Consider the following 27301-nt stretch of genomic DNA (forward strand, 5'->3'; position numbering starts at 1 on the left):
CAACCTTGCTCCATGGTGATCAGAGTTAATTTGCGTATAAGAACAGTATTTCAGGTATAAAGTGAAACTGTCAAGAATAGCAAATTGTATGGCATGACTGTGTTATACTGTAAATAATGGTATGGAAACAATGATTATGCTGAGCTCATCATGTGAGCCTACAGCAAGGTTTCTGGTCTTTTCATTATTTAGCTGTTTTTTCAAGACTTAATGTAGAACTGGCATACATGTGCTCAAACAGACAACACCATTTTTATTTGGTGCGGTGTGAAATCAAATCTCAGTGTTGTAACTGCACCTTTGAGATGGACATTTGCTGTGCAGTGACCATAACACGATTCGTGAAAGATAAAAATGATCAAATTTCATCATCTGTGGTTTTATCTACTTTACTGACATGGGTGACAGTTTGACGTTCAGCTGTTCTGTCACCCACTGAACTACTGTAAAGAACGTGTCACTTTGAAACATATGGAGTTACCAGGACCTGACAGATGGAACTCTATGAGAATATATTTAAGCCATATATGTAAGAAATATGAATATCTAATACAGTAGTAGTAGTGGTGGTAAAATTTGATCTGTGTGCATAAATGAAAATGAACATGAGATGCTTTGGCAGCTGTCCTCTTCATTTGAAACACTGCTACCTTGTGCTTTACAAGACAGTAATAACACAGTAATAAAGGGACAGAGGAGCACCATTTTTGCACGTCCGTACTCTTGTGTGACAAAGATAGATAGATAGATAGAAAAGCAACAGCTAAGGAAGAAGAAGAAAATGTGATCTCTCTGTGTTTTTTTAATTTCTACCATCTCTCAGCTATACTTCTACAGGCTAGAACTGATATAATCCTATAAAAGTATGTTAGAACACCATGATACAGGTGTGATTCATAGTGCAGTAACAGTGTTATACTGCTAAAACTTGGCAAAGGACGGTGAAGCATTTCAGCAATAGCAATTTATTGCAGGCTAAGGGTATGATTATGCTATTTGTCATTTGCAACATTTAGGAAACATCAGAGAATAGCAGTGAACTGCTCGTAATAGCTGGAACAAATTAAATATGAACAGAAAATTCCTTTTGAAATGAGCATAAACTGAGCTGAAAAAAAGTGAAAACTGTACTCAGTAATCAGAAAACAGTGCTACAATCAGGAAACAGTGCATCTACATAAACAACAAACAAATCTTTGTTTCTCTGTCTCCTATAATTAACTTTTTAATGAATAGGATAAGCTGTATTTTTCTCCAACCCTCATGATACAGACAAAGAAGAGGAGCCACAGGGAGCCAGGTAGCTATCAATTACCTCAAAGTCAGAATTAGTCACTAACCTGCTCTATGTTTCACCATAAATATCTTTTTTTTAATCCTGTTACTAGCACAGAAAAAGTCCCAGTGTTTTTTCTTTTTCTATAATTAAATAATGTGTAGTCATGCAATGCAATATGGGCCTATCAGCTAATGTGGTTTACCAAAAGTGGCTAGCACAGACGCTAACTGTAGATACACAGCAGATATATCAGAATATGTGGTCAGCCATTACAGAAGTCTTGGAAGGCAAGTGAGGAAAAAAACATTTTCTAAGTCTGTTGAAGCACTTATTATTGTATAACAACAAATACTGAAAAATAATCCTGACCAATTTTTTTTACACCTGCCAAAATATGAAGAAAAGTCACTTTGAAAAACTGTCCTGGCAAAATGTTTTTTCACCAAAACTTTTTTAACCTGTTTCATGGATGAAGAAAAAAAGTAACTTCAAAAATATGCTGGCAAAACCTTGTTCTTCACCTACTTTACAGATGCCAAAAGAATTTAAAAACATTCTTCTTTCACCTTACAAAACCCCTTTTTTCCCCACTTGTTCATAAACACGGAAAATAAAACCATTTTCTTTTCTCACCTGCCTCTAGCGTTACATAAGCCACTGTGATCAGTAGAACACAAATTTATCTGTCAATATCCATGGCACAATGTATGTAGATATGGATGCAGTAAACACATATTTTGCTGCAAAATGTTTTTCTACAGCAGCTGTCAGAATACAAATTCTTTCTCTCTTCTTTTCACTAAGTCTAAACATCACAAAGTTACAAAAAATTGCAATACCTCAGGATCATATGTTCCAACAATTTATCTTTAAGGAAGACCACTCAGTTTACTGTGCCTTTATTCTTTTTCACCATTCTAAGTGTAATAGCTTGTAAGGCAGCTGCTTTCCACTTATTCGACTATTACAGCAGGGAGGTCACAGACAATAAGCTTTCTTGGAAACAATACCTAAACATGGGTAGAGCATACATTCACAATGTCCTCAAACCTCGGTTAAGACCAGCCTTGGACCATGGAAACATCCACGATGTGGTGAAACCCATGTCAAAACAACTTTTTTAGTCTTGGTTTATTGCAGATCCACTAAAGTCGTTTTTAAGAAGAGCACAACACATAAAAGTCTATTTCACGACTGAAAGGTTCTCTGTGCACCTCCTCATTGAATATGTTTATACAGAAAGTAGGATAAACCTATCATGCAATAAAGAGCATTATTCTCTTGCAATGCAGAAAAGCGCGCTTGCCTCATTACAAAGTACTGCAGGAAAATCACACAAATTCCCCTGCTAAATGTTCTTGTCTAGCACACACAGTAATCTTCTCAAGTCATTTTAAAGCAGAATAAGATAAAAACTTCTCTAACCAATATGATAAGTTTTAAAAATCTGGCAACAAAGTAGAAACTTACCAAGCACTCTTTTGAACTCTGCTCTCCTCTCCTCTTACAGTTGAGTAAAATGCCTTCTGTGTGCAGAAAGACCATCTCCATCAGCAACCAACACTGTGAAAACTAACTAACGTGAGGAGATAAGTCTCCTCTCTAACCACTTATTTTATTTTTCTTGTTGGTCTGCAGTGACAACACAACTCATCGTTAGAGAAGAAAGCACTGAGAGACAACTGTACGTCTCACCTCAACCCCGTGCCCTCACCTCAAACACACACCTCCTTCAAGCCAGGAGGGAGTGTCGCAGTGCATGTGCATGTGTTTGTGTGGGCAGGGAGTGGAGGGAAACAAAGGCCTCCTCCACCCATCTTCATGCTCAAGCACTGTGTCATATTAATCCTCCGTCTAATTGTGTGTATGTGTGGGCGTACTTCAGTGTTCAGCACGAGAGATTAGCAGATCCACCATGATTCCCTGACTTGACACGCAGAGCTAATGTGAGACTTATCTGTTCTTTTGGACTTAACAATGCTGACACAAAAGACTTGAAACCAACCACAGAACTTCTGCTGGCATACAGTAGAGGAGAATAAAACACCACATAGTTCTAGACCGGAGGAGTTAAACTCATTTTCGTTCTTGTGCCACATACTGTACAGCCCAATTTGATCTCAAGTGGGCCGTACCAGTAAAACCATTGCATAATAACCTATAAATAACAACACCTCCAATTTCTTTCCTTTTTAGAATATACAGACCACAGTGGATCTGCAAATGCACAAAACATTTATTTAGTTTGGAAATGAACAGTAATATAATATTTTACTTCTTTATGATTTGAACAACTTGTTGAGATCTATAACTTGTTTTAATTTTCCACACATTTCCACTCCTGTGTAGTAATGCTGCATCACCACACAACACCAGCTTAAGTAGTAAACAATGACAAAACAAAAATTTAGTGCCTTAGTGATGAGGCTAAACTAATGTCGCTTTAAGATATAAGTCTGAGGCTGCCGATTGACAATATTTTGCACAAGTTAAATATCTTTAAATATGACTACAATAAGTATTTAGTGCTTTTTCACAGAGAGCCATGTCCTGAAAGATTTTGTGCTGTTAGTGGCATTAATGTCAGGAGATCATCAAAGTCATAAAATATAATGTCAAAAATTATATTATCCAAAAGAAAATATCCTCCTCATTCCTTTAACTGTTAACACACTGTACTACTCACTGTAACTTTGCCTGAGAAAATGTAAACACAGGCTCATCTCATCATGGAGAATCCGACCTGGTGGCAGGTATTAATAATAACAATACAGAAATAGCCAGTCTTTTCACAGATAGTTTTGTTAGCTTAGGTCGTATACAGACATTAGTAATACATTGAGACGGTTTCATTACCAGTTAAAAACTAATTGCAGTCGCTTTAAGTTCACTTTGTTTGTGTCTTGAAAATCCAGCTGACAATAGCAGCTGAGTATTAATAGAAACACTATAATTAATTACTAAATTTCTGAGCATTAACACAAACAAAAGGTGCTTGGCCTAAAATTGCTTATGCCTGTAAAATCAGGTCCGGCAGGCATTACAACATTAAACGTAGTCTGATGAATTGTTGTGCATTTAAATGCATATCATGAAGCATAACAAACGCATAACTATTTTTTCAGAGCAATTAAGTCTACAGCAATAAAATCACAGTGGTTCTTTTTGCAAAATAATAATATATTAACAATAATAATAAGAATTATTATTAAAAATAATACAGTTTAGTTGAGTGTGTAAGCATGCTAAAGTTTGCTAATTAGCATGAAACATAAACTGTAGCTGAGGTTTATGTGAATGTCATTAGTTTTGCAGGTTATAAACCTACAATGTATAAAATATTGGATCAATCAAAATTTGTACCTCATAACAGCACAAGAGTGATCACCACTTACAAAAGTCTAAATTTTTTTTTTTTTTGACATTTTTCAAAAAGTTTTGCCAGAAATTTTTTTCACACAGTCATTAGGATTCATCCTCTGGGCACAGGTGAATCCATCCAATAGTTGTTGAGGTATGACTGACTGCGTTACTAACTGACACTGACTACTGCCATCCTTAAAATGCCTAAAAATGCTGTTCATCATCACACTAGTGAGGCGATTATTATTGAAAACTATTTCTATACATGCTTTCATTCATCACGTCTGCCATGATTGGTTTCCACAAACCCCATTTTGCACTTACAGTACATCACCCTCATGCATATGGTGCTGTATCTCTGCTCTAAGCCTTCGCTCCCACAGTGACTGAGTGTAATTCATCTGTCAACATAGAGTGGCTCAACAAATCTGATTCGACAGCCACAATAAACATCACGAGAAACGTAAAATAATATTTTAAAAGAGCAGTTAACATATCTGAGCACCAGCTGAGAGAAGCATTCACTCTCACAGTTGGACATTAAGGATTTAGTGGATACAATGAAGCCAATTGCTGGTTGGGGAGGAGGAAACAAAATTGGAATGAGGCAGTGGATGAGATGCGTCAAGTGGAACTAAATACTTTTTTAATGTAGCACATGTGAGAGTATCGCTGTGAATTCAACCAAGCTTTGAACCAGCGGGAATCCTCACTACAGGACTGAATCTCCCTTTTACAGTGTAACGGTCCATCAGCTCAGAGTCACAGTCATTGTGGTTTTTCAGTGTGTCCCCTGCCACATGGAACAGATCTTTTAAGAAAAAACTACTAAGCCGCTAAAACAAAAGGTGTAATATGGCACAAATCATTCCCTTTTTCTCAACTTAACACATTCTCTGCAGTTTTTGGTTTCGGCAAAACTTTATTTGAAAGGGTGAGCATAAGACTATCATAACTGCATCATTATACATGTATGCATATATAGCCATGTCATAACACCTACCATTAAGATGAAGGAGTCTTGACGAATGTTTAACGAATGACTGCTGTCATTAAGTATCATTAGGTCAATTATGTCATTTTGAATGCAAAGTTGACATTGTTTGAAATGTCTTTTTTATGACAACTTGACATTAATCAAAGACAAAAATATCTTTGCTATGATTATAACATGATCATGTATTATGATATATTATGACCACAATCATAATCAGTTCCATCCCCAATTATTGTTAAAGATCAATAAAAATTCTGGGGTGGGGGTGCAAATTTAGTTCAGCTTCTGAAAGTGGGCATACCGGAAAGGGAACAACTGGTGTAATGACAGTCTTATGCACACCCCTCCCAATAAAGTGTTATCAAGAGTTAAAAAAGTTCATAAATTCTGCTCCACCTCTGACATTTTTCATGCTCATTAGTGAAGGTTTATTTTCAGCTGTTTTCCCTTCAGATATTATCCACGCAAGTCCACATTCTTCTTCCGCTCCCACCAGATTCTGGCTCTCATAATCCTGTGCAAGCCTCAAACTCCTTCTCCTCTTTCTGTTTTTCTCACTTTCACTTTTGTCTGAACATTGCAGGATAAAACAAAAACAAACATCCATCACACGCCGAGCCTCCGTCCCCTGCCTACTCACGTCAATGGCATCTCTCTCAAAGATGCGGAGCTGGAGGAAGAGCTCCAGTTTGATTTTTCTTTCCTGGAACAGCTCCTCCATCTGGCCCTGGGCCTCGTCCAGCTGCTGCAGCACGCTCTCGATGTGCGCCATGGAGCTATTGTGGGGAGTCTTGTTGCTTGAGATGGCTGAGTCTCTGTGGACAGAGGTCAAATACAGGGGAGTTACAGGTGTGGAGTACATTTGTAGTCAGAGATTTGGCCCGCAGTTCTTGTGAAGACATCTCTGAGGAAATCAAGAGTTGAGTATTTTCCTCTCTCTTTTGCCCAGTTTAGTTAGTCTGTTTAAGAAAACTCTTTCTATCTTTCTTCATAGCTTTGGGATTTCTTTTCCTCAACTGTCCAATGATTGCAGATAAACTGTCAAATCACTGAGGCCTGAAGCTTTGCACGTCTTAGTTTTGGTATTTAGTAAGATGTCATTTTCAGTGATACAGGAATTCATTATGGTTGTTACTCTAAACTCTCAGTTTAAGAGAGTGTGTTGGTATGTGTTAAAGGGATAATTCTATATTATTTGAAGTAGGGTTGATTTTATTTTTTTATGTGTACCTTTCTAAATTGGCTAAAATGCCTTTTCTTGCTGTTCCTCTTCATGGCAGTTCATCGCTTAGCTTCCGTATGGGGGTCCCTCTCTGCTTCTCCTAACTGGAGGCATGCCGACTGCCATCTACTATAGCTGACACACTGGCAATCGATAAGTACCTCAACCCCAACCCCACTTCAAATAATTCAAACTATCCCTTTAATGTATTGGATAAGTGCATGTATATTATATGCTGTAATACAATGTGAAGACAATAATGTAGCATATAATAATTGACACCTGAGCTGCTGTATGAGGTCCTCTCCCTCCTTGATGACATTGACAGTAGCCTGCAGGGTGGTCTGCTGCTGCTGGCCAAAACGCTTGATCAGGTCCTGCACGGCTTCCACTGACTCTGCGTATACGTCATCAAGCAGCTCCTTCTGAAGCTCCTCCAACCACGTCCACAGCTAACAGTGATTGACAGGAAAGGTAAGCCAGTTAAAATGCAGCATCATGTGCATGTAGTGCAGAGAAAAAAAAAAGCCAAACGGTCCTGTTGTGAAGAGAATACACATGCTGAAGGGGAGTGGGGCAGAATACACAGAGCGCTGTGAGTTAAACACAGATGTAAGGATAGATAGACAAGCTGCCAAATGGACAGACAGAAGATGGGCGACAGAAATCAAATCCAACCGGTTCTGCTCAAAGCTGGTGTTTTGTGAACGGTCATCTTTGTAACAGATTAGCCATCTGGGTGAATTGGCTCAGTGTACTAAAGCCCTGGCACACTATCCAGGCTGCAGGAGAGAGACCCTGGAACCCGTGGTTTGTCTAACACCCACACTGTCGACTCAAAAACACGTCTACTTTGGTAATGTTGCCGTCATTCACAAAGTAGCATACAGTATGTTGTATTATACCTTACATCTATAGTATATAGACGTTGTCACTGTTGTTTGACAACCAAATATACAAAGGATTGAGTCAGCTTTTTTTTTTTTATTAAAGCCTGGTGGCAGTTTATTTTTGATTAGGCTTGACGAGACTAGCTTTGGTTTTCAGTGTTTGGTTGAGGGAGCACAAGGATGCTCAATACAAAATATGTGACATTTTCTAAATCTCACAGCCCTTTTTTCAAAATAGGTATCCCAGTAGTTTACCTTTTCTTTTTTTTTGTCTTTAAAGGGAAAGTTCACCCCAAAACCAAAAATACACATTGTATCTCTTACCTGTAGTGCTGTTCATCCACCTAGCTTGGTGTGAGCTGCTTAGTTTTGGAGATATCAGCTGTAGAGATGTCTGCCGTCTCTCTGAGATAATGGGTGTAAATGGTGCTTGGCTTGTAGTGCTCAAAGCACCAAAAAATACATTTCAAAAATAATCCATAAACATTGTTGTGAGCCCTTTCATGTATGACCAATTTTCTTTCTACAGAAGAATCTACTGGAACTACTTATATAAATAGTTCCGACAAGTACATTTACAAAAAACTTTTTTTTTGTAATTTGAGCACTACAAGCCTTTAGTTCCATTATATCATAGAGAAGGCAAGGCAAATTTATTTATACAGCACCATTCAGACACAAGGCCTTTCAAAGTGCTATAGATGAGTACAGAAATACATTAAAATAAAACATTAAAAGAGCATTAAAATTGGAGACATCTTTACAGACAATATCTCCAAAACACAGAAACTCACACCAAAACAATCTACATGGATAAACAGCACTAAAGGTAACAGGACAGATTCATAATTTAGGTTTTTGGGTGAACTGTCCCTTTAAAGTAGATTAATTTACACTATTAATATTACCAAAGGATATTGTCTTTTATCTGGAGTGACTCTGTCTGTGTACTTCATGAATATCAGTGCAGATGAATCCCCTCTCCTCCAGTGTAGTTCATGCTCTGTCTGCACATACTGTTTGTTGCCTTTCAACATGTTGGACCGCATCCAAAGGCTTCTACAGAACTAGAAGAGGTGATGGGCAGGAGAGCTGGAAACATTCACTCATGCACACACACACACACACACACAGGAGGACATGCACACACAGGCTCAGGCTCACACATAAACACAGTGACCTGCACTAGTGTGAGCTGACAGATGGGATGAAGGAGATTAGTCCATATGGACATTAAAGACTAGCTTCATTAATAACGTTGTGGCTCTGACTGTCTCTGTGACTCTATGTAAACAGGATGTAGTGCTAACACACGCAGAGCACAGTGCTATGTCAGTGTGGAGAGGTTAATTTTGACAGTCAGTGTTAGCGTATGACTTTCATATTACCATGACACTAACAAGAATTAAGGGAGTGGTGTAGTGATTAGCACCTTGTCCACACAGCACGTACAGATTCCTGTCATGTACTGTGTAGTTTGCGTGTTCTTTATTTTTTTTTTTAAAGGGACATGGTAAATTATAATAAAGAAAATTTAAGGCATGATAATCATGATCAAAGGGTTGTCTTTAATTTGTGTAAACACAAGTTCACTACAGAAGGAAAGGAAGCACAGATGTTTTAACAGCGAGAACATAATGACTGGCATATATTCAAGAGCACTTTGAGGGATGATGGATATTTACACTCTTAAACACACAGACACACAAATACACACACACACACATCTAGAAGATGTCATGACTATCTTGCCTGCAGCTGGTTCAAAAGGCAGCAGCGAGACTCCTCAATAGTACCAATAAGAGAGACCATATCTCCATTGTACTATACTCAATTCTGTACTTTAGTGGTAGCCAGTGAAGAAGCACTGACTACCACTGAAGTACAAAATTGATTTTAAGATTCTTTATTTGTTTTTAGGCCATTGCATGGACCGGCGTCAGGTTACATCTCAGAAATACTAATCCTCTATTCCACTCCTCTCGTCTTGATATATAGTATTGTGTTTGTTCTTTATTATGAAAACAACAGATGTAAAGGATGATGTAGCCTTGGTGGCAGAAAGTGCTGGGTTTCAGCTTTCTAGTTAGTTCTGTGTTCATATAATAGAATGCCTGTCTGCAACATATATCTAATGAGTCAGTTGTTGATGGTAGACAAATATATGACAAAGATATGCTGTTCCTGCATATGATAAAAAGCTGGTGTGTGATCAATAAATTGATAACCCTCTACCATCTCAGCTCCCGTCTTTGAAACAAAACAGAAGTCAAATTGATGGGGCTAATTGGGGTTGAGGGAAGGAATGGAAATACACACCTCTTTGACATGTGTATGGAAGGCAACAGACATGTCCAGCAGGACTTTACGCTGCTCAACACGTCGCACAAAGTCCTGGATGCGATCTTCTAGCTGGTGGGCAGCCTGGTAGATTTCCTCTGGGTCACACTCTCCGGTCTGTGCCAGCTGCTCTGCTGCCTCCAGCAACTTGTCAGCATTGGTGTAGGTGTTCTGAAATGTTCACATTACGTATTTTTAAAATGAGACTACAGTATCTCACACACTTGACTGGTATAGTCTGCTCTAGTCTACAGTCTGGGCAATATCTAAATATTGTATCAATGTCATGATATGAAACTAGATGTCATCTTAGATTTAGGACATCATTTTTTAATGATACGGCATGAATGTTTGTCCTAGTTTTAAAGTCTGCATTTCAGAAAAATGTTGTCATTTTCTGAAATTAACTTGCTGATCTATTATTTGCCTTTATCCACTTTATATCAATGTCATTATATCCACATTGCTATTACTTTTTTAATTATCAAAAATCTCACTTAAGTAATATTTTTGTGATAGCATCAACCCTACAATACTGTTACAATACTAATAAATATTGAAAAGAGGTATTTTGTTAAAAATATGATCTTTGATTTTGATGTTTTTTCAAAGAAATGTGCATTTGATGGCTAAACAAACAGGTATGTCGCAGGCAGAAATGCATTACTTTAAAAACTCACCTGTGCAACCTCTTCAAAGTCTTCATGTCTCTTCTGCAGAGCCCTGGCTCTGTGCAAAGACTTTCCAACACCAGTGTGTTTACTGAGGAAGGCCTCACCATGGTTTTCTATCCAGTCCAACACCTTGAAACACACACACACACACACACAGTACAAAATATGGTCATAGTTTAAATGGGCACAACTACACAGGGTAACTGTACATTTATAATGCAGTATACATGGTTGAGCAGTAGGGGGTGCAATTGACTGGAATGGCTGTACTCAGATCCCATTAGAGTTACACTGGTCTATAGATGTCATCTCACTCCTTCTCTGCTCATCCCCTCTTCTTTACTCTTTCTCCATCTGCAGTCTGTCATGTTTAAATTACATGAGAGTGGACAATTAGGTTTCGCCTAATAGGAAATCCAGAGCAGTGCTAAGTGTCAACATTTCCACTGTGGATGAGATTAGCTGTAAATCTTTGTACATAATTACCTTATTATCTATTAAACAGATGGCAATACTTCATATGTTTCTATGTGGAGCAATGAAAGGGATTTTCATGATGCTTTTCAAGGTCTCTGAGAGAATATTTTGATGGGACAAACACACATGAACATGTGCACAATGCCCTCGACACTTTATGTGACAGTAAATTGCATCACCATGGAAACCACTACCAAAAGAAAAGGGTAATGAAAGAGTGGATGGAAGAGGGGGGAAGACAGAAGCGCAGAGAAACAGCAAGACAGAGACGGAGAGAAGGAGGGAGGGGGCAGAGAGGAGTTCATGCCCAAAGGGTAGAAACGCAGAGACGACACTATATACCAACTCAGTAGATTTGATCTAAGAGCTCTGCCATCCAGACAGTCACAGAGAGAGATAGAGACTCTCACTGTGAAAACCCAGGAGGAAGTGAAAAAAGGCTTTGAAGCTGGAGCTGATTATATTATATCTTAATATCACACCCCCTGCTATCCAGTATGGAACACTCGCAGAATACTATTCTTGGATTTATTGGTTTTATAACCATTAAAAAATAGTGAGGCAGTAACATTTAATGTATGCGCTGCTATTCACTTTACCTAATGTTTGTATGATGGGACAGCTTCCTCATAGTTATTTATTAGCCATAGATATTATATACATGTGTAATGTTGCTAGTAAAAATGTCTGTTTACAGCAATACCACCTTTACTCAACTATGGGAAACACAAGCATTTTACAGTAACCCAAACACTGTCTCTTTTGCATTTTGTTTGAGTTTTGCAGCCCCTGTAGATTCTCCTACATGCTTGGAACATTGACATATATAAATGGGACAACATGACAGCTCCCCAGTATCTCACCACAGCAGATCATCTGCTCTTTGGCAGATCAGGCACCACTCAACCTGTATGGATCCACATATTTGATTAGCACAGGCTTTTTTATGCCCTTCCTGACACAACCCTTCACATTTATCCAGGCACGGGACTGCCATATTGAGAATAAACTGACTTGTGCTGGGTAACAAACTGCAGCGCAGTCAAAGGACACTTCAACAAGTGACAACTGCGCCCTGCTCGTGATTGAATCGGTCGGCTGTTTAGATGTCCTGTAAGGGGCTGTATTGGTAGAATACAGAAAAAATGAAATCTAAATATTCATAAGTATGTTTTAATTAGTGTTTAATAAACTCCTTACCTTAGAGTGAGCCCTTGATATCTACAGAGGGCATGGATCCTCTTCCATGGAGGTCACTATGTTTCTATAATAACTTAGAACAGACACACCAAACACTGGTCCTAGGGAGGGCTTCTTGTATTTTTCAGGAGTTTTGGACCCTTCATATGCTCTCCTACATGCTTGGAAGGGGAGGGTGAGAGGAGAGGTACTTAGTCGGTTGCAATCTGCAATCTTATCACTCGATGCCACTGAATCCTTCACACTGGTCCTTTATTTATTTTTTTTTTTTTGGAATAGCATCAAAATAAATTTGGTGAAATTCCCACATAATGAAAATCCTTGTGAACAGCTCAAAAAGTTGATAATTTCCGTTAGAAATGTTGGAAAGTTTAGGTCTGTACATTGGTAGTGCTTTGTAGCCTGTAGCCTTTGCTGTGTATGTGCACATGTGTGTGTGTGTGTGTGAGGAAGAGAGCGCACGTCTGTCCAAAACCTGCTGAAGCAGAGGTTAGAGGTCTTGTTGTAGTTAGATTATGCTCTGTGTGTCTATATGCGTCTCTTACTTGCTGTACGTCCTGCTGGAAGACACACAGCTGCAGCCGTTGGTGTAGGCGGACTTTGCGATGCTGCCAGATGTTTTCCAGCTGCCTCTGGTGATGCAGGACCTCATGGATGATGTCTAGGACATGGTGCACGGCCTTGGAGTAGTTAGCCGATGCCATCAATGAATCAGCACTTCCTGGCGTCAAAGGTCGCTGCAGTTTGTCCAAAAGAGACTTCCCATCCTGGCTTACCTGTAAAAGATTATGTGCAATTTGACATATCGCAAAAAATTGTCAAGCATCTCGTTGAAGAGTAATAAAATGCCTCATGTCTCAGCTGCTAACTTCCTCATTGAACAGAAATCAGCTGGAGAGAATGTATTGATCATGTCAGTATAAATACAACTAAATCTAATGATATAACCAGAGAAAAATTTAAGTAACTATGTGGACAGATTTATTCAGGCCAGGCGTGTAAATACATAAAAGTCAAACACAAATGAATGGATAATGGAGAGATTTTGTTTTCTATTGTATTGAAGGCATCTGTGTATATTTTGAATACATGATTTGGATAATTGTCAGTCCTATTTTGTGTTCTGCAAAGGAGAAAGTCATTTTTGCATAATCATTTGTTTGCACGCTCACCTGGCTATGTGTGTGTGTGTGTGTACATGGATGAATGTGTGTACTGACCTCGGAGTATGCGGTGGTGATGTGCTCATACAGTCCCTGGTGATGGTGGATTGTGTCTTCCAGATCCTGGAGTTCAGAGGGCAGCTCTCCTTCACCACATGCCTTACACCATGGCTCCACTTTAGTCATGTACTGGAGAGAGAACGCACAATATAAACACTCCATATCACAGACCAACATATTTCTAGGCATACAATATTATGTAGATTCAAGCACTATATTATACACAGTGCATGCTATTAACACTGTGGATGACCACTGAGGTTTGATTTACCTGTTCTCAAATTTTTAGCTGTCTCTGTTGAAACTGTTATTGTACATTTACATTTTACTACAGTACATGCTAAACCATACTTTTTGGTAGGTAAAAGCACTAATCATTGTGTATGCAGGATGGGACCTTTACATCCAAGCAGTAGTGATCTTTGGCAAAACTTGAACAACTTTGCTATTTAGTTTTCATTTTGAAATAAACTTACACTATAATTACATTCACACACACACACACACACACACACACACACACACACACACACACACACACACACATTAGAATTTGAATTTCTTCTCAGTGTCAGACAGATATAACAATTGGCCAATACTATCAGCTGATACTGGCTATCACAGCTATCAGTCTATATCTGTATTGGCGTATATGTTGCCTGATATGTGCTGACATAAAAAACTTTTTTGACAGAACATACAACACACTGTCCTTATTTGCGTTCACCTTATTGATGGCACTTTCTGTCACCAGGGCATATTCTTCCTTCCTTTTCACAAAAAATATTCATAATTAACCAATGAAAGTTTACTGTTTGGGTACCCTGAACATGCCCTGTTATTCTGTTTATTGTTAATAAATGTCCTGCCTCCATTACATATCTTTGTCACAAGTGTTTGATACCCACATTTGAGGGATCACTGCAATATTCCAATCCAATACTGACAACAACATATCAATAGCTTGCAAGGAAGTCTTGAGCATTGAAGACTGTACAGAGCAGGCCACTCAGCCTCAACGAGTAACTAATGCGTTATTACTGCAAGCAAAGCAAAAAAGGAAAGCAGTATCAATCATTTCAGATAGAAGATCTTGTCAGCCTCATCATTATCTAATATGCTTCATTCCACCTCTTATTTACACTGAATGTATTGTATGTGTGTAAGAACTAAAACTTTAAAAATATATGCAAATACCTTGGGGCATTTCCAGTGGAGCTGCCAACAGTTAATTTATTCTAGCCAGAAATGTTTGTATGCACGCAGGCTGATTGTATGTGATTGTTGTGTGTCCGTACCTGGTCTGCTTTCTGGTGGAAGCTGGCAGACATCTCCAGCAGGGTGCTGCGTTCATCCAGTGCTGCAGCGAAGGCCTTCCACTCTTGTTCCAGCTGTCCTGAGATCTGCTGGATTTGCTGGGAGGCATAGTGGCCCGACTCCAGGAGCCGGTTCCCCACTGACATGATCCGATTGATGTTCACATACACGTTCTGCATTTAAGGAGAACCAGAGAAGCAAGACCGCACATGTTAAAATATATACAAAATAGAGACAGGCAGATAAATTCTGGAGGATGGATACATCAGTTCTCATAAAATACTCATTTGGCATCAATTCCTCAAAATAAATAAATAAATAAATAATACTATATACATACAAAATGTGGGTGACTGCATCAACATTTTTCCATACTTTTATATAATGTTTGTGCCAATGACCAGCCCTAAGAGACATATTTATCTTGCCCATGTCACATGCCTGTGGAAACCTTGGAGACATGAGAACTGAGCGTGCAGCACAGTCACACACTTCCACGTCGGACTGGTGAGAGTTTAACACATCAATGGAGAATGGCAGAAAGGAAAGGAAATATGAAAAAAGAAGCACTATCTGTGAAAAGAAAGTGGCGCACAGAAGAAACACGACAGCAACATTTAAAAACTACACACCCGCAGCAGTTATAGTGAGGATGAACAAAACCAAGAAGATAATTTTGATCATAGTATGTCTGTAAAATATACAGGTTTTTACACTTTAGACCTTTCTAGAACAAAACACTCATGCTTGCTTTTATAATGTCAGATCTTTTTTTCTCTCAATATTGGCCTTTTTTTTTTTTAAATAACATTCCCACTTGGAAAATTATCAGTATCAATAGTGATAAAATTGTGATAATAAATTGTGAAATAAAAACATTATGGATTACCCATCCCTAATATCAAAATTAGTAAAGTATAATCCCTAATTAGTATGATTATCCTTAATAAGTTCATGTATATACAGTAGACAGACAGGTAGACAAAGTTAATACTAACTGTGTGCTAACGAAGCTGTTGCAATCAAAGACCAATGATTTAAATCTAAGGACAGCTAACATGAGGCATTGGTGACTCATAAACAACGATTTTTTATGCAATGTTGATATTGTGCCCCAGTAAATTAACAAGCTGCCAATTAAAGTATTGTTGTGGTTACATTTTGGGTGCCATGATGCAACAGTATCTTCAAACAGCCAAGACTAGCTGAATTTCTGCAAATTGTGTTTGTAAAACATGAGAAATTACCAAAATTACTTTAACATACACAGTGAGTAATATCAGAGAGAATTAAATCAATACATGCAGCTTGGTAATAAGCTAACCATCCCCTTCACACACACACACACACACACACACACACACACACACACACACACACACACACACACACACACACACACACACACACACAACCTTGTGGACATTAAAAAGTCATTCACTTGGGAGGCATACCTCATGTGAATAATGAAAAGAGACCCATTTGCCTCTTAATCTTTCAGTCTTTTTTAATATATGGGCTCCAAGCTGTTTGGTGTAGATAGGCACGGATCAGCAAACGCTAATTAACAACTGTGTTAACAGCCTGTTATTATTCTATTCAATTACTGCTCCTGGACCCTATTATGGCTCTTAGTTTGCTTGTTTCAATCACAACAGGGTGGAGAGATGAACCGAACACCAGCCATAGCCTTCAAACAGAGGCAGGGTCTTGGGAAGAGTGATTCTAGGAAGACAAATGATGCATTTTCATCAACGTTGCAGATGATGATGATGATGTCTGTTTTTCCTGAAATTAGGGTTTAGAAATTTGAATAGCGTTACTTTTACTTGATAGGAGTTTTTTTTGCATTCAGACCAAGTAAAGATATCCCCCACTGTCCAAAATCCAGGAAAATCTTGACACTGGGACATCAAAAGCAGTAAATTAAGTCTGATGTTGACTTGGGGATAATACAGACAGTGGTGTGCTTAGAAGTATTGCACATGAGGGAGTCCAACAACTCTTAAATACACAGCAGTAGGTAAGTTGTGTTACACAGCAGTGCACAGTCGAGCTACAGTAATCCTATTATACATTTTACAAAGGAACAAGAACAGGAAAACGAACTTTAAGCTACAACTGTATAGATCTGGTAAAGTATTATACACCACAAGAAACTATGATTTTTTTTTTTTTTTGAAAGGACATACACTCAAATAGACCTGAAGCAGAACACACAACCAGTCACAACCTGTAAGCCTAAAGGCCTTCGAGCCATCTGTGGGACATTATGAATTTGATTAAATAACAGAGACCGGAGTACTCGGACGCACTGGGTGGTAAAGTCTTAATCCAAAACTGATGGACAGAGAGGGGGAAGGGTGGGGTACAGATAGGCAGAAGGTATTCCTAATTCAAACCTGATGTGGGCAGGGGGCAAGAGAAAAAAGTCAGACAGAAAGTAAGACAGAAAGGGAGAAAGGAGGAGGGAAAAGAGGACAACAATGTTGACCCAGAAATCAATCAATCTACAGAAAAGGAACACAAATAAGGCCACAGTGGTATTTGCTTTGTGAAAGGACTACAGAGGAAGATGAACAACTGTTCACAACAGCAGAATGGCCAATGACAAAAATGAAGTGATATATACTAATATTATATAGGGTCCTCAAAAGTTCAAGCAAGGAATGAAAGTTAGTATTTATAATGTGCAGAATGCTTGTAACTAAAATCCCCCAATACACCTCACCTATGCTACATGCATGAATCAATGTTATATGGAAGGACACAACATGTTGATGATTTAAATTTCACTGGTTCCCTGTGTCCTCTATAATTGTCCTTCTACTTATAGATAAGGCTCTCAATGGCTCAGAACCATCCTACATCACAGATTTCCTTGTAGTTTTATGTTTCTTCATGGATTCTCTACTGTAGACTCTCTGGATACCCAAAACCCCACCAAAAAGAACATTGGAGATGAAGCTTTTTTTTTCAGTTAGGCTCCAAAAATATGGAACAGCCTCGCCAAACATATCAGAGGCAAGCTCTGTTGAAATGTTTAAATGTTAAATTAAAAAAAAAAAAACCTTGCTGCGACCTTATAGTCTATTTTTAAATGACAGTTTATGCCTTAAATGACTTTCAATACCTTTTTTCTCTCAGTAGCTGATTATGCCTTCAAATGTTTTTTGCTCTTACTTGATACATCCAGTTGCCTGACTTTGTGATTTCTGTTTGTCCTGTTTTTATCTGTGCTGCATATTTTGTATGAAAGCAGATACTTAAATAAAGTTCATTCTAATTACTCTTGATTATAATTATTATTATTACATATAAGTGGCTAAAATCCAACTTTGCCGCTCTTTGTAGGGTACATTAAAGACTTACTACTTAATAAATACTGAATAGTGTACCGTACACTATTCAGTATTTATTAAGTAGGAAATAGTGAAAGAGTGAACAAGGGGCCCCAAACATTCAGAAAGCCAGTGAGAGCGAGCAGGCTGCTAATAAGTTCATTGTACGAACAGGTTAATGATGCAAATTGGTTTAAGCCAATTAGCTTCCCTTGACTTTGAATGTCAAATTGCATAATCATATCACCAATTCAGTGCAGCTCATATTAGTGTCCTTTTGGGCAGGAAGAGTTACTTTTTAGAATACAGGTTACTAAGCTTAAGCTAACTAAGTTGCACTTTTCCCCATAGACACTTCTGATTGAAACACTAAGAGTGCACCTATTTGCATAGGCTCATTAATAAGCTGCTTGTGCAGAATGCAAAAAAAAACAAAAACACAACAACAACCTATTGGTCAAAAAAGACCCACAAAAACCTGAATGAAACTGAAACTTAACACCAACAGAAACACTTAACGTGATTTTGTGTTGGCTCAAAAAAAAAGAAGAAGTAGATTTTAGGTTAAAAGATTCACACACTGCTTTGCCAGATAAAGTCAGTGTCCAATTCTTCTTAACAAGAACAAGCCACCCAAATAATGTAAACCACAGCTTTGAATAATTGTCACTGTTCACATGTAGACTTCTAATCTCACAGATCAACTTGCCTCCAGTTGTCACTGGAGCTATTCTCAATCTCTAAAAAAAATCTTCTGTATACACAATGAAGGCAAATCATCCTCATGCCTTCAGGACTGTTTCCATTTGTATTCTACTGAACATGTTGGGATGCCAGATATATCCCTTGCATACCTACTGGGACCTATATTCTGAAAATATTTGGCAATTTTGTTAATTCATTCACAGCTACTGGTTCCCCCACAGGGATCATGAAGGTTTCATATGTGTTTTTGTTGGTTTTCTATATAATAGTGAGGACAGTATAATGTTGTATAAATCATTCTAACAACACCTGCCAGGGACTTCAGGCCTTATAGAACATATCAAAGCTTCTATTTACTGTGTGGCATCATTGCAGGAGGTAAACCTGCATCTCTATATTTTGTCCTTTGTGATCAAGTCTATTCTTAAAACGTAATTTAAGATTACATATGCAAGATGTAATAAGTTGGGGTTGGTAAGAGGCAGTCTCATGAAGTTCCTCCCACTAGAACAAGTCCTTCCTGCTAAATCATTAGAACCAACCGCAAGGTGGTCAATGCATATATAACACACAGTCACATACAGAGAGAAACACAACTTCACAATGGAGGAGTCTGAAGCAGCAGACTCTGCTGGTGATGAATACATGACAATGGACCCCGACAACTGGTTGGAACAGGATGACACTTATGAAAATGGAGATACACTTGGAAGATGGGATTCAAGAGGACATGGAGCGGACCATGATTCGAAGGGACCAGAGTCTGTAACTTGGAGTCCCCAGCAAAACACCCCAAACCCAAACACTGCACGACCCCCCAACAACCCTCTACCTGACAGATACATCACTATCAGACGGCCTCCAGTCAATGCAAAGACAAGACCTGGAATGAAGCAACCAGCTGGATTAGGTAAGGTACATACTTAAATTCAAATAATATAAATACAATAAATGCAGACACACAAAACAATAACATACCATTGTGTCAAATTAAAATAACCTTATTATTATCTTCTGATTAGTTTTCTTCAAGTGCACCACAGTATGTCTGGCATTGGTCTGTATTCTGTTACTCGGAGGGCTGCTTGGACTCATCTTCTACTGTGAGCCTGAACTTTCTTTTATGAAATCACAACCTTAAAGATGCAGCAGATGTTGCCCTAGAGGTAGGGCTGCATGATTGAAACAAATATTACTGAAACCACAATATGGCCAAGTGCAATATCCAAATCTCAGAGGGTGCAATTATTTGATAAATGAAAGATGTGTGACAAAACAGCATTACAATGAAGTACTGCAGTGCTGCCAAGATGCCCTGGCCTGTGAATCTTGTTCTCCAGATGTAAGAAAGCTTGTTGGTTTGGCAACAACAAACAACAAACTAATGTCACACCATCATGATTGTTTTTTGCAAGTTTTTTTCAGAAAAAAAATGAAAATTCTGATGCAAAAGTGATGATTCTCACTAATAGTGAATCATATCACAATTACATCATCTGTCAAAATAATCGCAATATGATTTTTCTTTTTCACAATCCTGTGCAGCCCTACCCTAAGGCAAAAAAGATATGAAAAAATCTAGAAAAAAGTGACTCACATACAGTCAACACTGTATTAACATACAGAGAAGCAGTGACTTACTTCACTTAGGGTAATCTTGTAATATCATATATTGAGGTGTAATCCTTGACCACCCCCTCCCCTTTAGGAGTAAATTTACCTAATTTAATACAATTGTTGATTGTTTTTGTGCTTTGAATTTTGAATGTAAAATTTTGTAAGATTTATTACAAAGAGAGGCTTTGAAAATTTTCATTGTACATTTTCCTGAGAACTATTGTTTTAAATTTCTGTAGAATTGTTGTATACAACGGGAACAATTTTCTTTTTAAATGACTAGAGTGATCAAAGGTTTGTCCATTAGTTTTATAGTACAATTATCACATGTTCATATTCCTGTAACTTTTCACAGCATGAATTGTGTATATGAATGAGTATCCCACTTGGCCTCTGTCAAAGATTAAATTGAATCTCTTTTTATAACAGCTGCCAAGAGTCATATGGAAATATCTGAAGAAATACAGAAGCTACGTGAGGAAATCAAGTTGAAGAACGAAACAAGTGAGTAGTCAATGAACATCAGAGAAGAAAAACAGCACAAATCTTTGATCAAATGTTTTATAAAGGCTATGATTCTGGACAAAGTGAAAACAAACAGTGTAAAACTAAACAGCTGTTCAGCTTTTTGGATATAAAGTTTTGAAGGATTTATTACAGTGAAGGACTGCTAAAGAGAGGCTTTGGAAGTTTTCATTGTATAAAGTCCTGAGAATTATTATGTTTAATGGTTGTAGAATTATTTGATACAACAGGAACATTTTTCTGTTTAAATGACTAGAGTGACCAAAGGTTTGTCTATTAGCTTTATAGTACAAATATCACATGTTCATATTCCTGTAACTTTTCACAGCATGAATTGTGTATATGAATGAGTATCCCACTTGGCATCTGTCAAAGATTAAATTAAATCTCTTTTTATAACAGTTGCCAAGAGTCATATGGAAATATCTGAAGAAATACAGAAGCTACGTGAGGAAATCAAGTTGAAGAACGAAACAAGTGAGTAGTCAATGAACATCACCCCAAGAAAACAGCACAAATCTTTGATCAAATGTTTTATAAAGGCTATGATTCTGGACAAAGTGAAAGACATTGCAGGAAACTAAACAATTATTCAGATTTTAGATATAACTTTTTGAAGGATTTATTATGATGGAGGACTGCTAAAGAGAGGCTTTGGAAGTTTCTGTTGCAAGCTTTCCTGAGAATCATTACTTTCAGTGTACGCAGAATTATTTTATACAACATGAACATTTATTTTTTTAATTACTACAGTGATCAAAGGTTTGTCCATTAGCTTTATAGTACAATTATCACATGTTCATATTCCTGTAACTTTTCACAGCATGAATTGTGTATATGAATCAGTATCCCACTTGGCCTCTGTCAAAGATTAAATTGAATCTCTTTTTATAACAGTTGCCAAGAGTCATATGGAAATATCTGAAGAAATACAGAAGCTACGTGAGGAAATCAAGTTGAAGAACGAAACAAGTGAGTAGTCAATGAACATCAGAGAAGAAAAACAGCACAAATCTTTGATCAAATGTTTTATAAAGGCTATGATTCTGGACAAAGTGAAAGACATTGCAGGAAACTTAACAATTATTCAGGTTTTTAGATATAAAATTTTGAAGGATTTATTACGATGGAGGACTGCTAAAGAGAGGCTTTGGAAGTTTCTGTTGCAAGCTTTCCTGAGAATCATTACTTTCAGTGTACGCAGAATTATTTTATACAACATGAACATTTATTTTTTTAATTACTACAGTGATCAAAGGTTTGTCCATTAGCTTTATAGTACAATTATCACATGTTCATATTCCTGTAACTTTTCACAGAACTAGCAGTCTGTGTTAGTGTTCAGCAGGTGGAACAGTGGATGATAAAAAGTTAAAAAATAATCTGTGCATGCATGAATTGTGTATATGAATGAGTATCCCACTGGGCCTCTGTCAGAGATTAAATTAAATCTCTTTTTATAACAGCTGCCAAGAGTCATATGGAAATATCTGAAGAAATACAGAAGCTACGTGAGGAAATCAAGTTGAAGAACGAAACAAGTGAGTAGTCAATGAACATCACAGAAAAAACACAGCACAAATCTTTGATCAAATGTTTTATAAAGGCTATGATTCTGGACAAAGTAAAAACAAACAGTGTAAAACTAAACAGCTGTTCAACTTTTTGGATATAAAGTTTTGAAGGATTTATTACAGTGAAGGACCGCTAAAGAGAGGCTTTGGAAGTTTTTGTTGTATAAAGTCCTGAGAATTATTATTTTTAATGGTTGTAGAATTATTTTATACAACAGGAACATTTTTCTGTTTAAATGACTAGAGTGATCAAAGGTTTGTCCATTAGCTTTATAGTACAATTATCACATGTTCATATTCCTGTAACTTTTCACAGCATGAATTGTGTATATGAATGAGTATCCCACTTGGCCTCTGTCAAAGATTAAATTGAATCTCTTTTTATAACAGTTGCCAAGAGTCATATGGAAATATCTGAAGAAATACAGAAGCTACGTGAGGAAATCAAGTTGAAGAACGAAACAAGTGAGTAGTCAATGAACATCAGAGAAGAAAAACAGCAGAAATCTTTGATCAAATGTTTTATAAACGCTATGATTCTGGACAAAGTGAAAGACATTGCAGGAAACTTAACAATTATTCAGGTTTTAGATATAACTTTTTGAAGGATTTATTACGATGGAGGACTGCTAAAGAGAGGCTTTGGAAGTTTTTGTTGCAAGCTTTCCTGAGAATATTTTTTTTAAATGTATGTAGACTTATTTTATACAACATGAACATTTATTTTTTTTAATTACTACAGTGATCAAAGGTTTGACCATTAGCTTTACAGTACAATTATCACATGTTCATATTCCTGTAACTTTTCACAGAACTAGCAGTCTGTGTTAGTGTTCAGCAGGTGGAACAGTGGATGATAAAAAGTTAAAAAATAATCTGTGCATGCATGAATTGTGTATATGAATGAGTATCCCACTTGGCCTCTGTCAAAGATTAAATTGAATCTCTTTTTATAACAGCTGCCAAGAGTCATATGGAAATATCTGAAGAAATACAGAAGCTACGTGAGGAAATCAAGTTGAAGAACGAAACAAGTGAGTAGTCAATGAACATCACAGAAAAAAAAAACAGCACAAATCTTTGATCAAATGTTTTATAAAGGCTATGATTCTGGACAAAGTGAAAACAAACAGTGTAAAACAAAACAGCTGTTCAACTTTTTGGATATAAAGTTTTGAAGGATTTATTACAGTGAAGGACTGCTAAAGAGAGGCTTTGGAAGTTTTTGTTGTATAAAGGCCTGAGAATTATTATTTTTAATGGTTGTAGAATTATTTGATACAACAGGAACATTTTTCTGTTTAAATGACTAGAGTGATCAAAGGTTTGTCCATTAGCTTTATAGTACAATTATCACATGTTCATATTCCTGTAACGTTTCACAGCATGAATTGTGTATATGAATGAGTATCCCACTTGGCCTCTGTCAAAGATTAAATTGAATCTCTTTTTATAACAGTTGCCAAGAGTCATATGGAAATATCTGAAGAAATACAGAAGCTACGTGAGGAAATCAAGTTGAAGAACGAAACAAGTGAGTAGTCAATGAACATCAGAGAAGAAAAACAGCACAAATCTTTGATCAAATGTTTTATAAAGGCTATGATTCTGGACAAAGTGAAAGACATTGCAGGAAACTAAACAATTATTCAGGTTTTAGATATAACTTTTTGAAGGATTTATTATGATGGAGGACTGCTAAAGAGAGGCTTTGGAAGTTTCTGTTGCAAACTTTCCTGAGAATCATTACTTTCAGTGTACGCAGAATTATTTTATACAACATGAACATTTATTTTTTTTAATTACTAGAGTGATCAAAGGTTTGTCCTTTAGCTTTACAGTACAATTATCACATGTTCATATTCCTGTAACTTTTCACAGAACTAGCAGTCTGTGTTAGTGTTCAGCAGGTGGAACAGTGGGTGATAAAAAGTTAAAAAAATAATCTGTGCATGCATGAATTGTGTATATGAATGAGTATCCCACTTGGCCTCTGTCAAAGATTAAATTGAATCTCTTTTTATAACAGCTGCCAAGAGTCATATGGAAATATCTGAAGAAATACAGAAGCTACGTGAGGAAATCAAGTTGAAGAACGAAACAAGTGAGTAGTCAATGAACATCAGAGAAGAAAAACAGCACAAATCTTTGATCAAATGTTTTATAAAGGCTATGATTCTGGACAAAGTGAAAAAAAAAAAAACTGTGTAAAAGTAAACATTTGTTTAACTCGTTGGATATAAAGTTTTGAAGAATTTATTACAATGGAGGACTGCTAAAGAGAGGCTTTGGAAGTTTTTGTTGCAAGCTTTCCTGAGAATATTTTTTTTAAATATATGTAGAATTATTTGATACAACATGAACATTTTTTAAATGACTACAGTGATCGAAGGTTTGTCCTTTAGCTTTACAGTACAATTATCACATGTTCATATTCCTGTAACTTTTCACAGCATGAATTGTGTATATGAATGAGTATCCCACTTGGCCTCTGTCAAAGATTAAATTGAATCTCTTTTTATAACAGCTGCCAAGAGTCATATGGAAATATCTGAAGAAATACAGAAGCTACGTGAGGAAATCAAGTTGAAGAACGAAACAAGTGAGTAGTCAATGAACATCAGAGAAGAAAAACAGCACAAATCTTTGATCAAATGTTTTATAAAGGCTATGATTCTGGACAAAGTGAAAGACATTGCAGGAAACTTAACAATTATTCAGGTTTTAGATATAACTTTTTGAAGGATTTATTACGATGGAGGACTGCTAAAGAGAGGCTTTGGAAGTTTCTGTTGCAAGCTTTCCTGAGAATCATTATTTTCAATGCATATAGATTTATTTTATACAACATGAACATTTATTTTTTTAATTACTAGAGTGATCAAAGGTTTGTACATTAGCTTTACAGTACAATTATCACATGTTCATCTTCCTGTAACTTTTCACAGAACTAGCAGTCTGTGTTAGTGTTCAGCAGGTGGAACAGTGGGTGATAAAAAGTTAAAAAATAATCTGTGCATGCATGAATTGTGTATATGAATGAGTATCCCACTTGGCCTCTGTCAGAGATTAAATTGAATCTCTTTTTATAACAGCTGCCAAGAGTCATATGGAAATATTTGAAGAAATACAGAAGCTACGTGAGGAAATCAAGTTGAAGAACGAAACAAGTGAGTAGTCAATGAACATCAGAGAAGAAAAACACAGCACAAATCTTTGATCAAATGTTTCATAAAGGCTATGATTCTGGACAAAGTGAAAAATAAAAACTGAAAAAACTTAACAGTTGTTCAGTTTTCTGGATATAAAGTTTTGAAGGATTTATTACAGTGAAGGACTGCTAAAGAGAGGCTTTGGAAGTTTTCATTGTATAAAGTCATAAGAATTATTTTTTTTTAATGTATGTAGAATTATTTTATACAACAGGAACATTTTTTAAATGACTAGAGTGATCAAAGGTTTGTCCATTAGCTTTACAGTACAATTATCACATGTTCATATTCCTGTAACTTTTCACAGCATGAATTGTGTATATGAATGAGTATCCCACTTGGCCTCTGTCAAAGATTAAATTGAATCTCTTTTTATAACAGCTGCCAAGAGTCATACGGAAATATCTGAGGAAATACAGAAGCTACGTGAGGAAATCAAGTTGAAGAACGAAACAAGTGAGTAGTCAATGAACATCACAGAAAAAAACAGCACAAATCTTTGATCAAATGTTTTATAAAGGCTATGATTCTGGACAAAGTGAAAAAAAAAACTGTGGAAAACTAAACATTTGTGCAGCTTTTTGGATATAAAGTTTTGTTATAAACTTTTTTGAGCAGGTGGATCAGTGGGTGATAAAACGTTAAAAAAAATAATCTGTGCATGCATGAATTGTGTATATGAATGAGTATCCCACTTGGCCTCTGTCAAAGATTAAATTGAATCTGTTTTTATAACAGCTGCCAAGAGTCATATGGAAATATCTGAAGAAATACAGAAGGTACATGAGGAAATCATTAAGTTGAGTAATTTAAGTAAGTAATTAATGAATATCACACAAAACACAGCAGAAATCCTTGATCAAACATTTTATAAAGGCTATCTAAAAAATGTTGCTGTGACAGTTTCCAGCAGATACGGCTATTATAATTGTACTGGAACAGACCTGTTGACAACAAATTAGGACATGCGTGAGGTGAGCAATTTCCTGATTTGTGTTTGTGTATGTCCAGCTGTGGATACATATATGAAAAAGTAAAGGGTATAAAATGGCCTAATCTTAATTAACAATTTTACTTGGCTTCACAGCAGCCAATGGAAGGGGATTGTAGTTCGCAGGAGCTGGAGAAAGGATGAAGAATGCAGCATCCTGTCCTCCTGGAACTGCACACTTAAATTACTGGACTTTTCAAATCCTATTGTAAAACTGAAAATAATGGCAGATTACACAGGATAGGACAAGATATTATCAAGATTATTGTACATACATAGATGCTACACTGACCACCTTGGCTTGTTGCTGCATTATGTCAATGTTACCGCCATTTTTGTTTTGAAGCAAATACA

At 36.9% G+C, this 27301-nt stretch overlaps 1 protein-coding gene across 1 annotated transcript in view; it reads right to left on the reverse strand.

Annotated features, from left to right (window-relative positions):
- Nucleotides 1-27301, reverse strand: part of triob (trio Rho guanine nucleotide exchange factor b) — a 150180-nt gene that overhangs the window by 53519 nt on the left and 69360 nt on the right. The window contains exons 9-15 of the mRNA XM_084726265.1: nucleotides 14964-15155; nucleotides 13663-13794; nucleotides 12988-13218; nucleotides 10772-10894; nucleotides 10071-10262; nucleotides 7144-7313; nucleotides 6280-6454 (exon numbers count right to left, since the gene is read on the reverse strand). Coding sequence (XP_084582391.1) covers nucleotides 6280-6454; nucleotides 7144-7313; nucleotides 10071-10262; nucleotides 10772-10894; nucleotides 12988-13218; nucleotides 13663-13794; nucleotides 14964-15155 — 1215 coding nt within the window. The remainder of the gene's footprint in view (nucleotides 1-6279; nucleotides 6455-7143; nucleotides 7314-10070; nucleotides 10263-10771; nucleotides 10895-12987; nucleotides 13219-13662; nucleotides 13795-14963; nucleotides 15156-27301) is intronic.

Source organism: Lutjanus erythropterus, chromosome 9 (genome assembly GCF_056507025.1).
Source record: "Lutjanus erythropterus isolate fLutEry1 chromosome 9, fLutEry1.hap2, whole genome shotgun sequence".
In the NCBI taxonomy this organism is placed as follows: Eukaryota; Metazoa; Chordata; class Actinopteri; order Lutjaniformes; family Lutjanidae; genus Lutjanus; species Lutjanus erythropterus.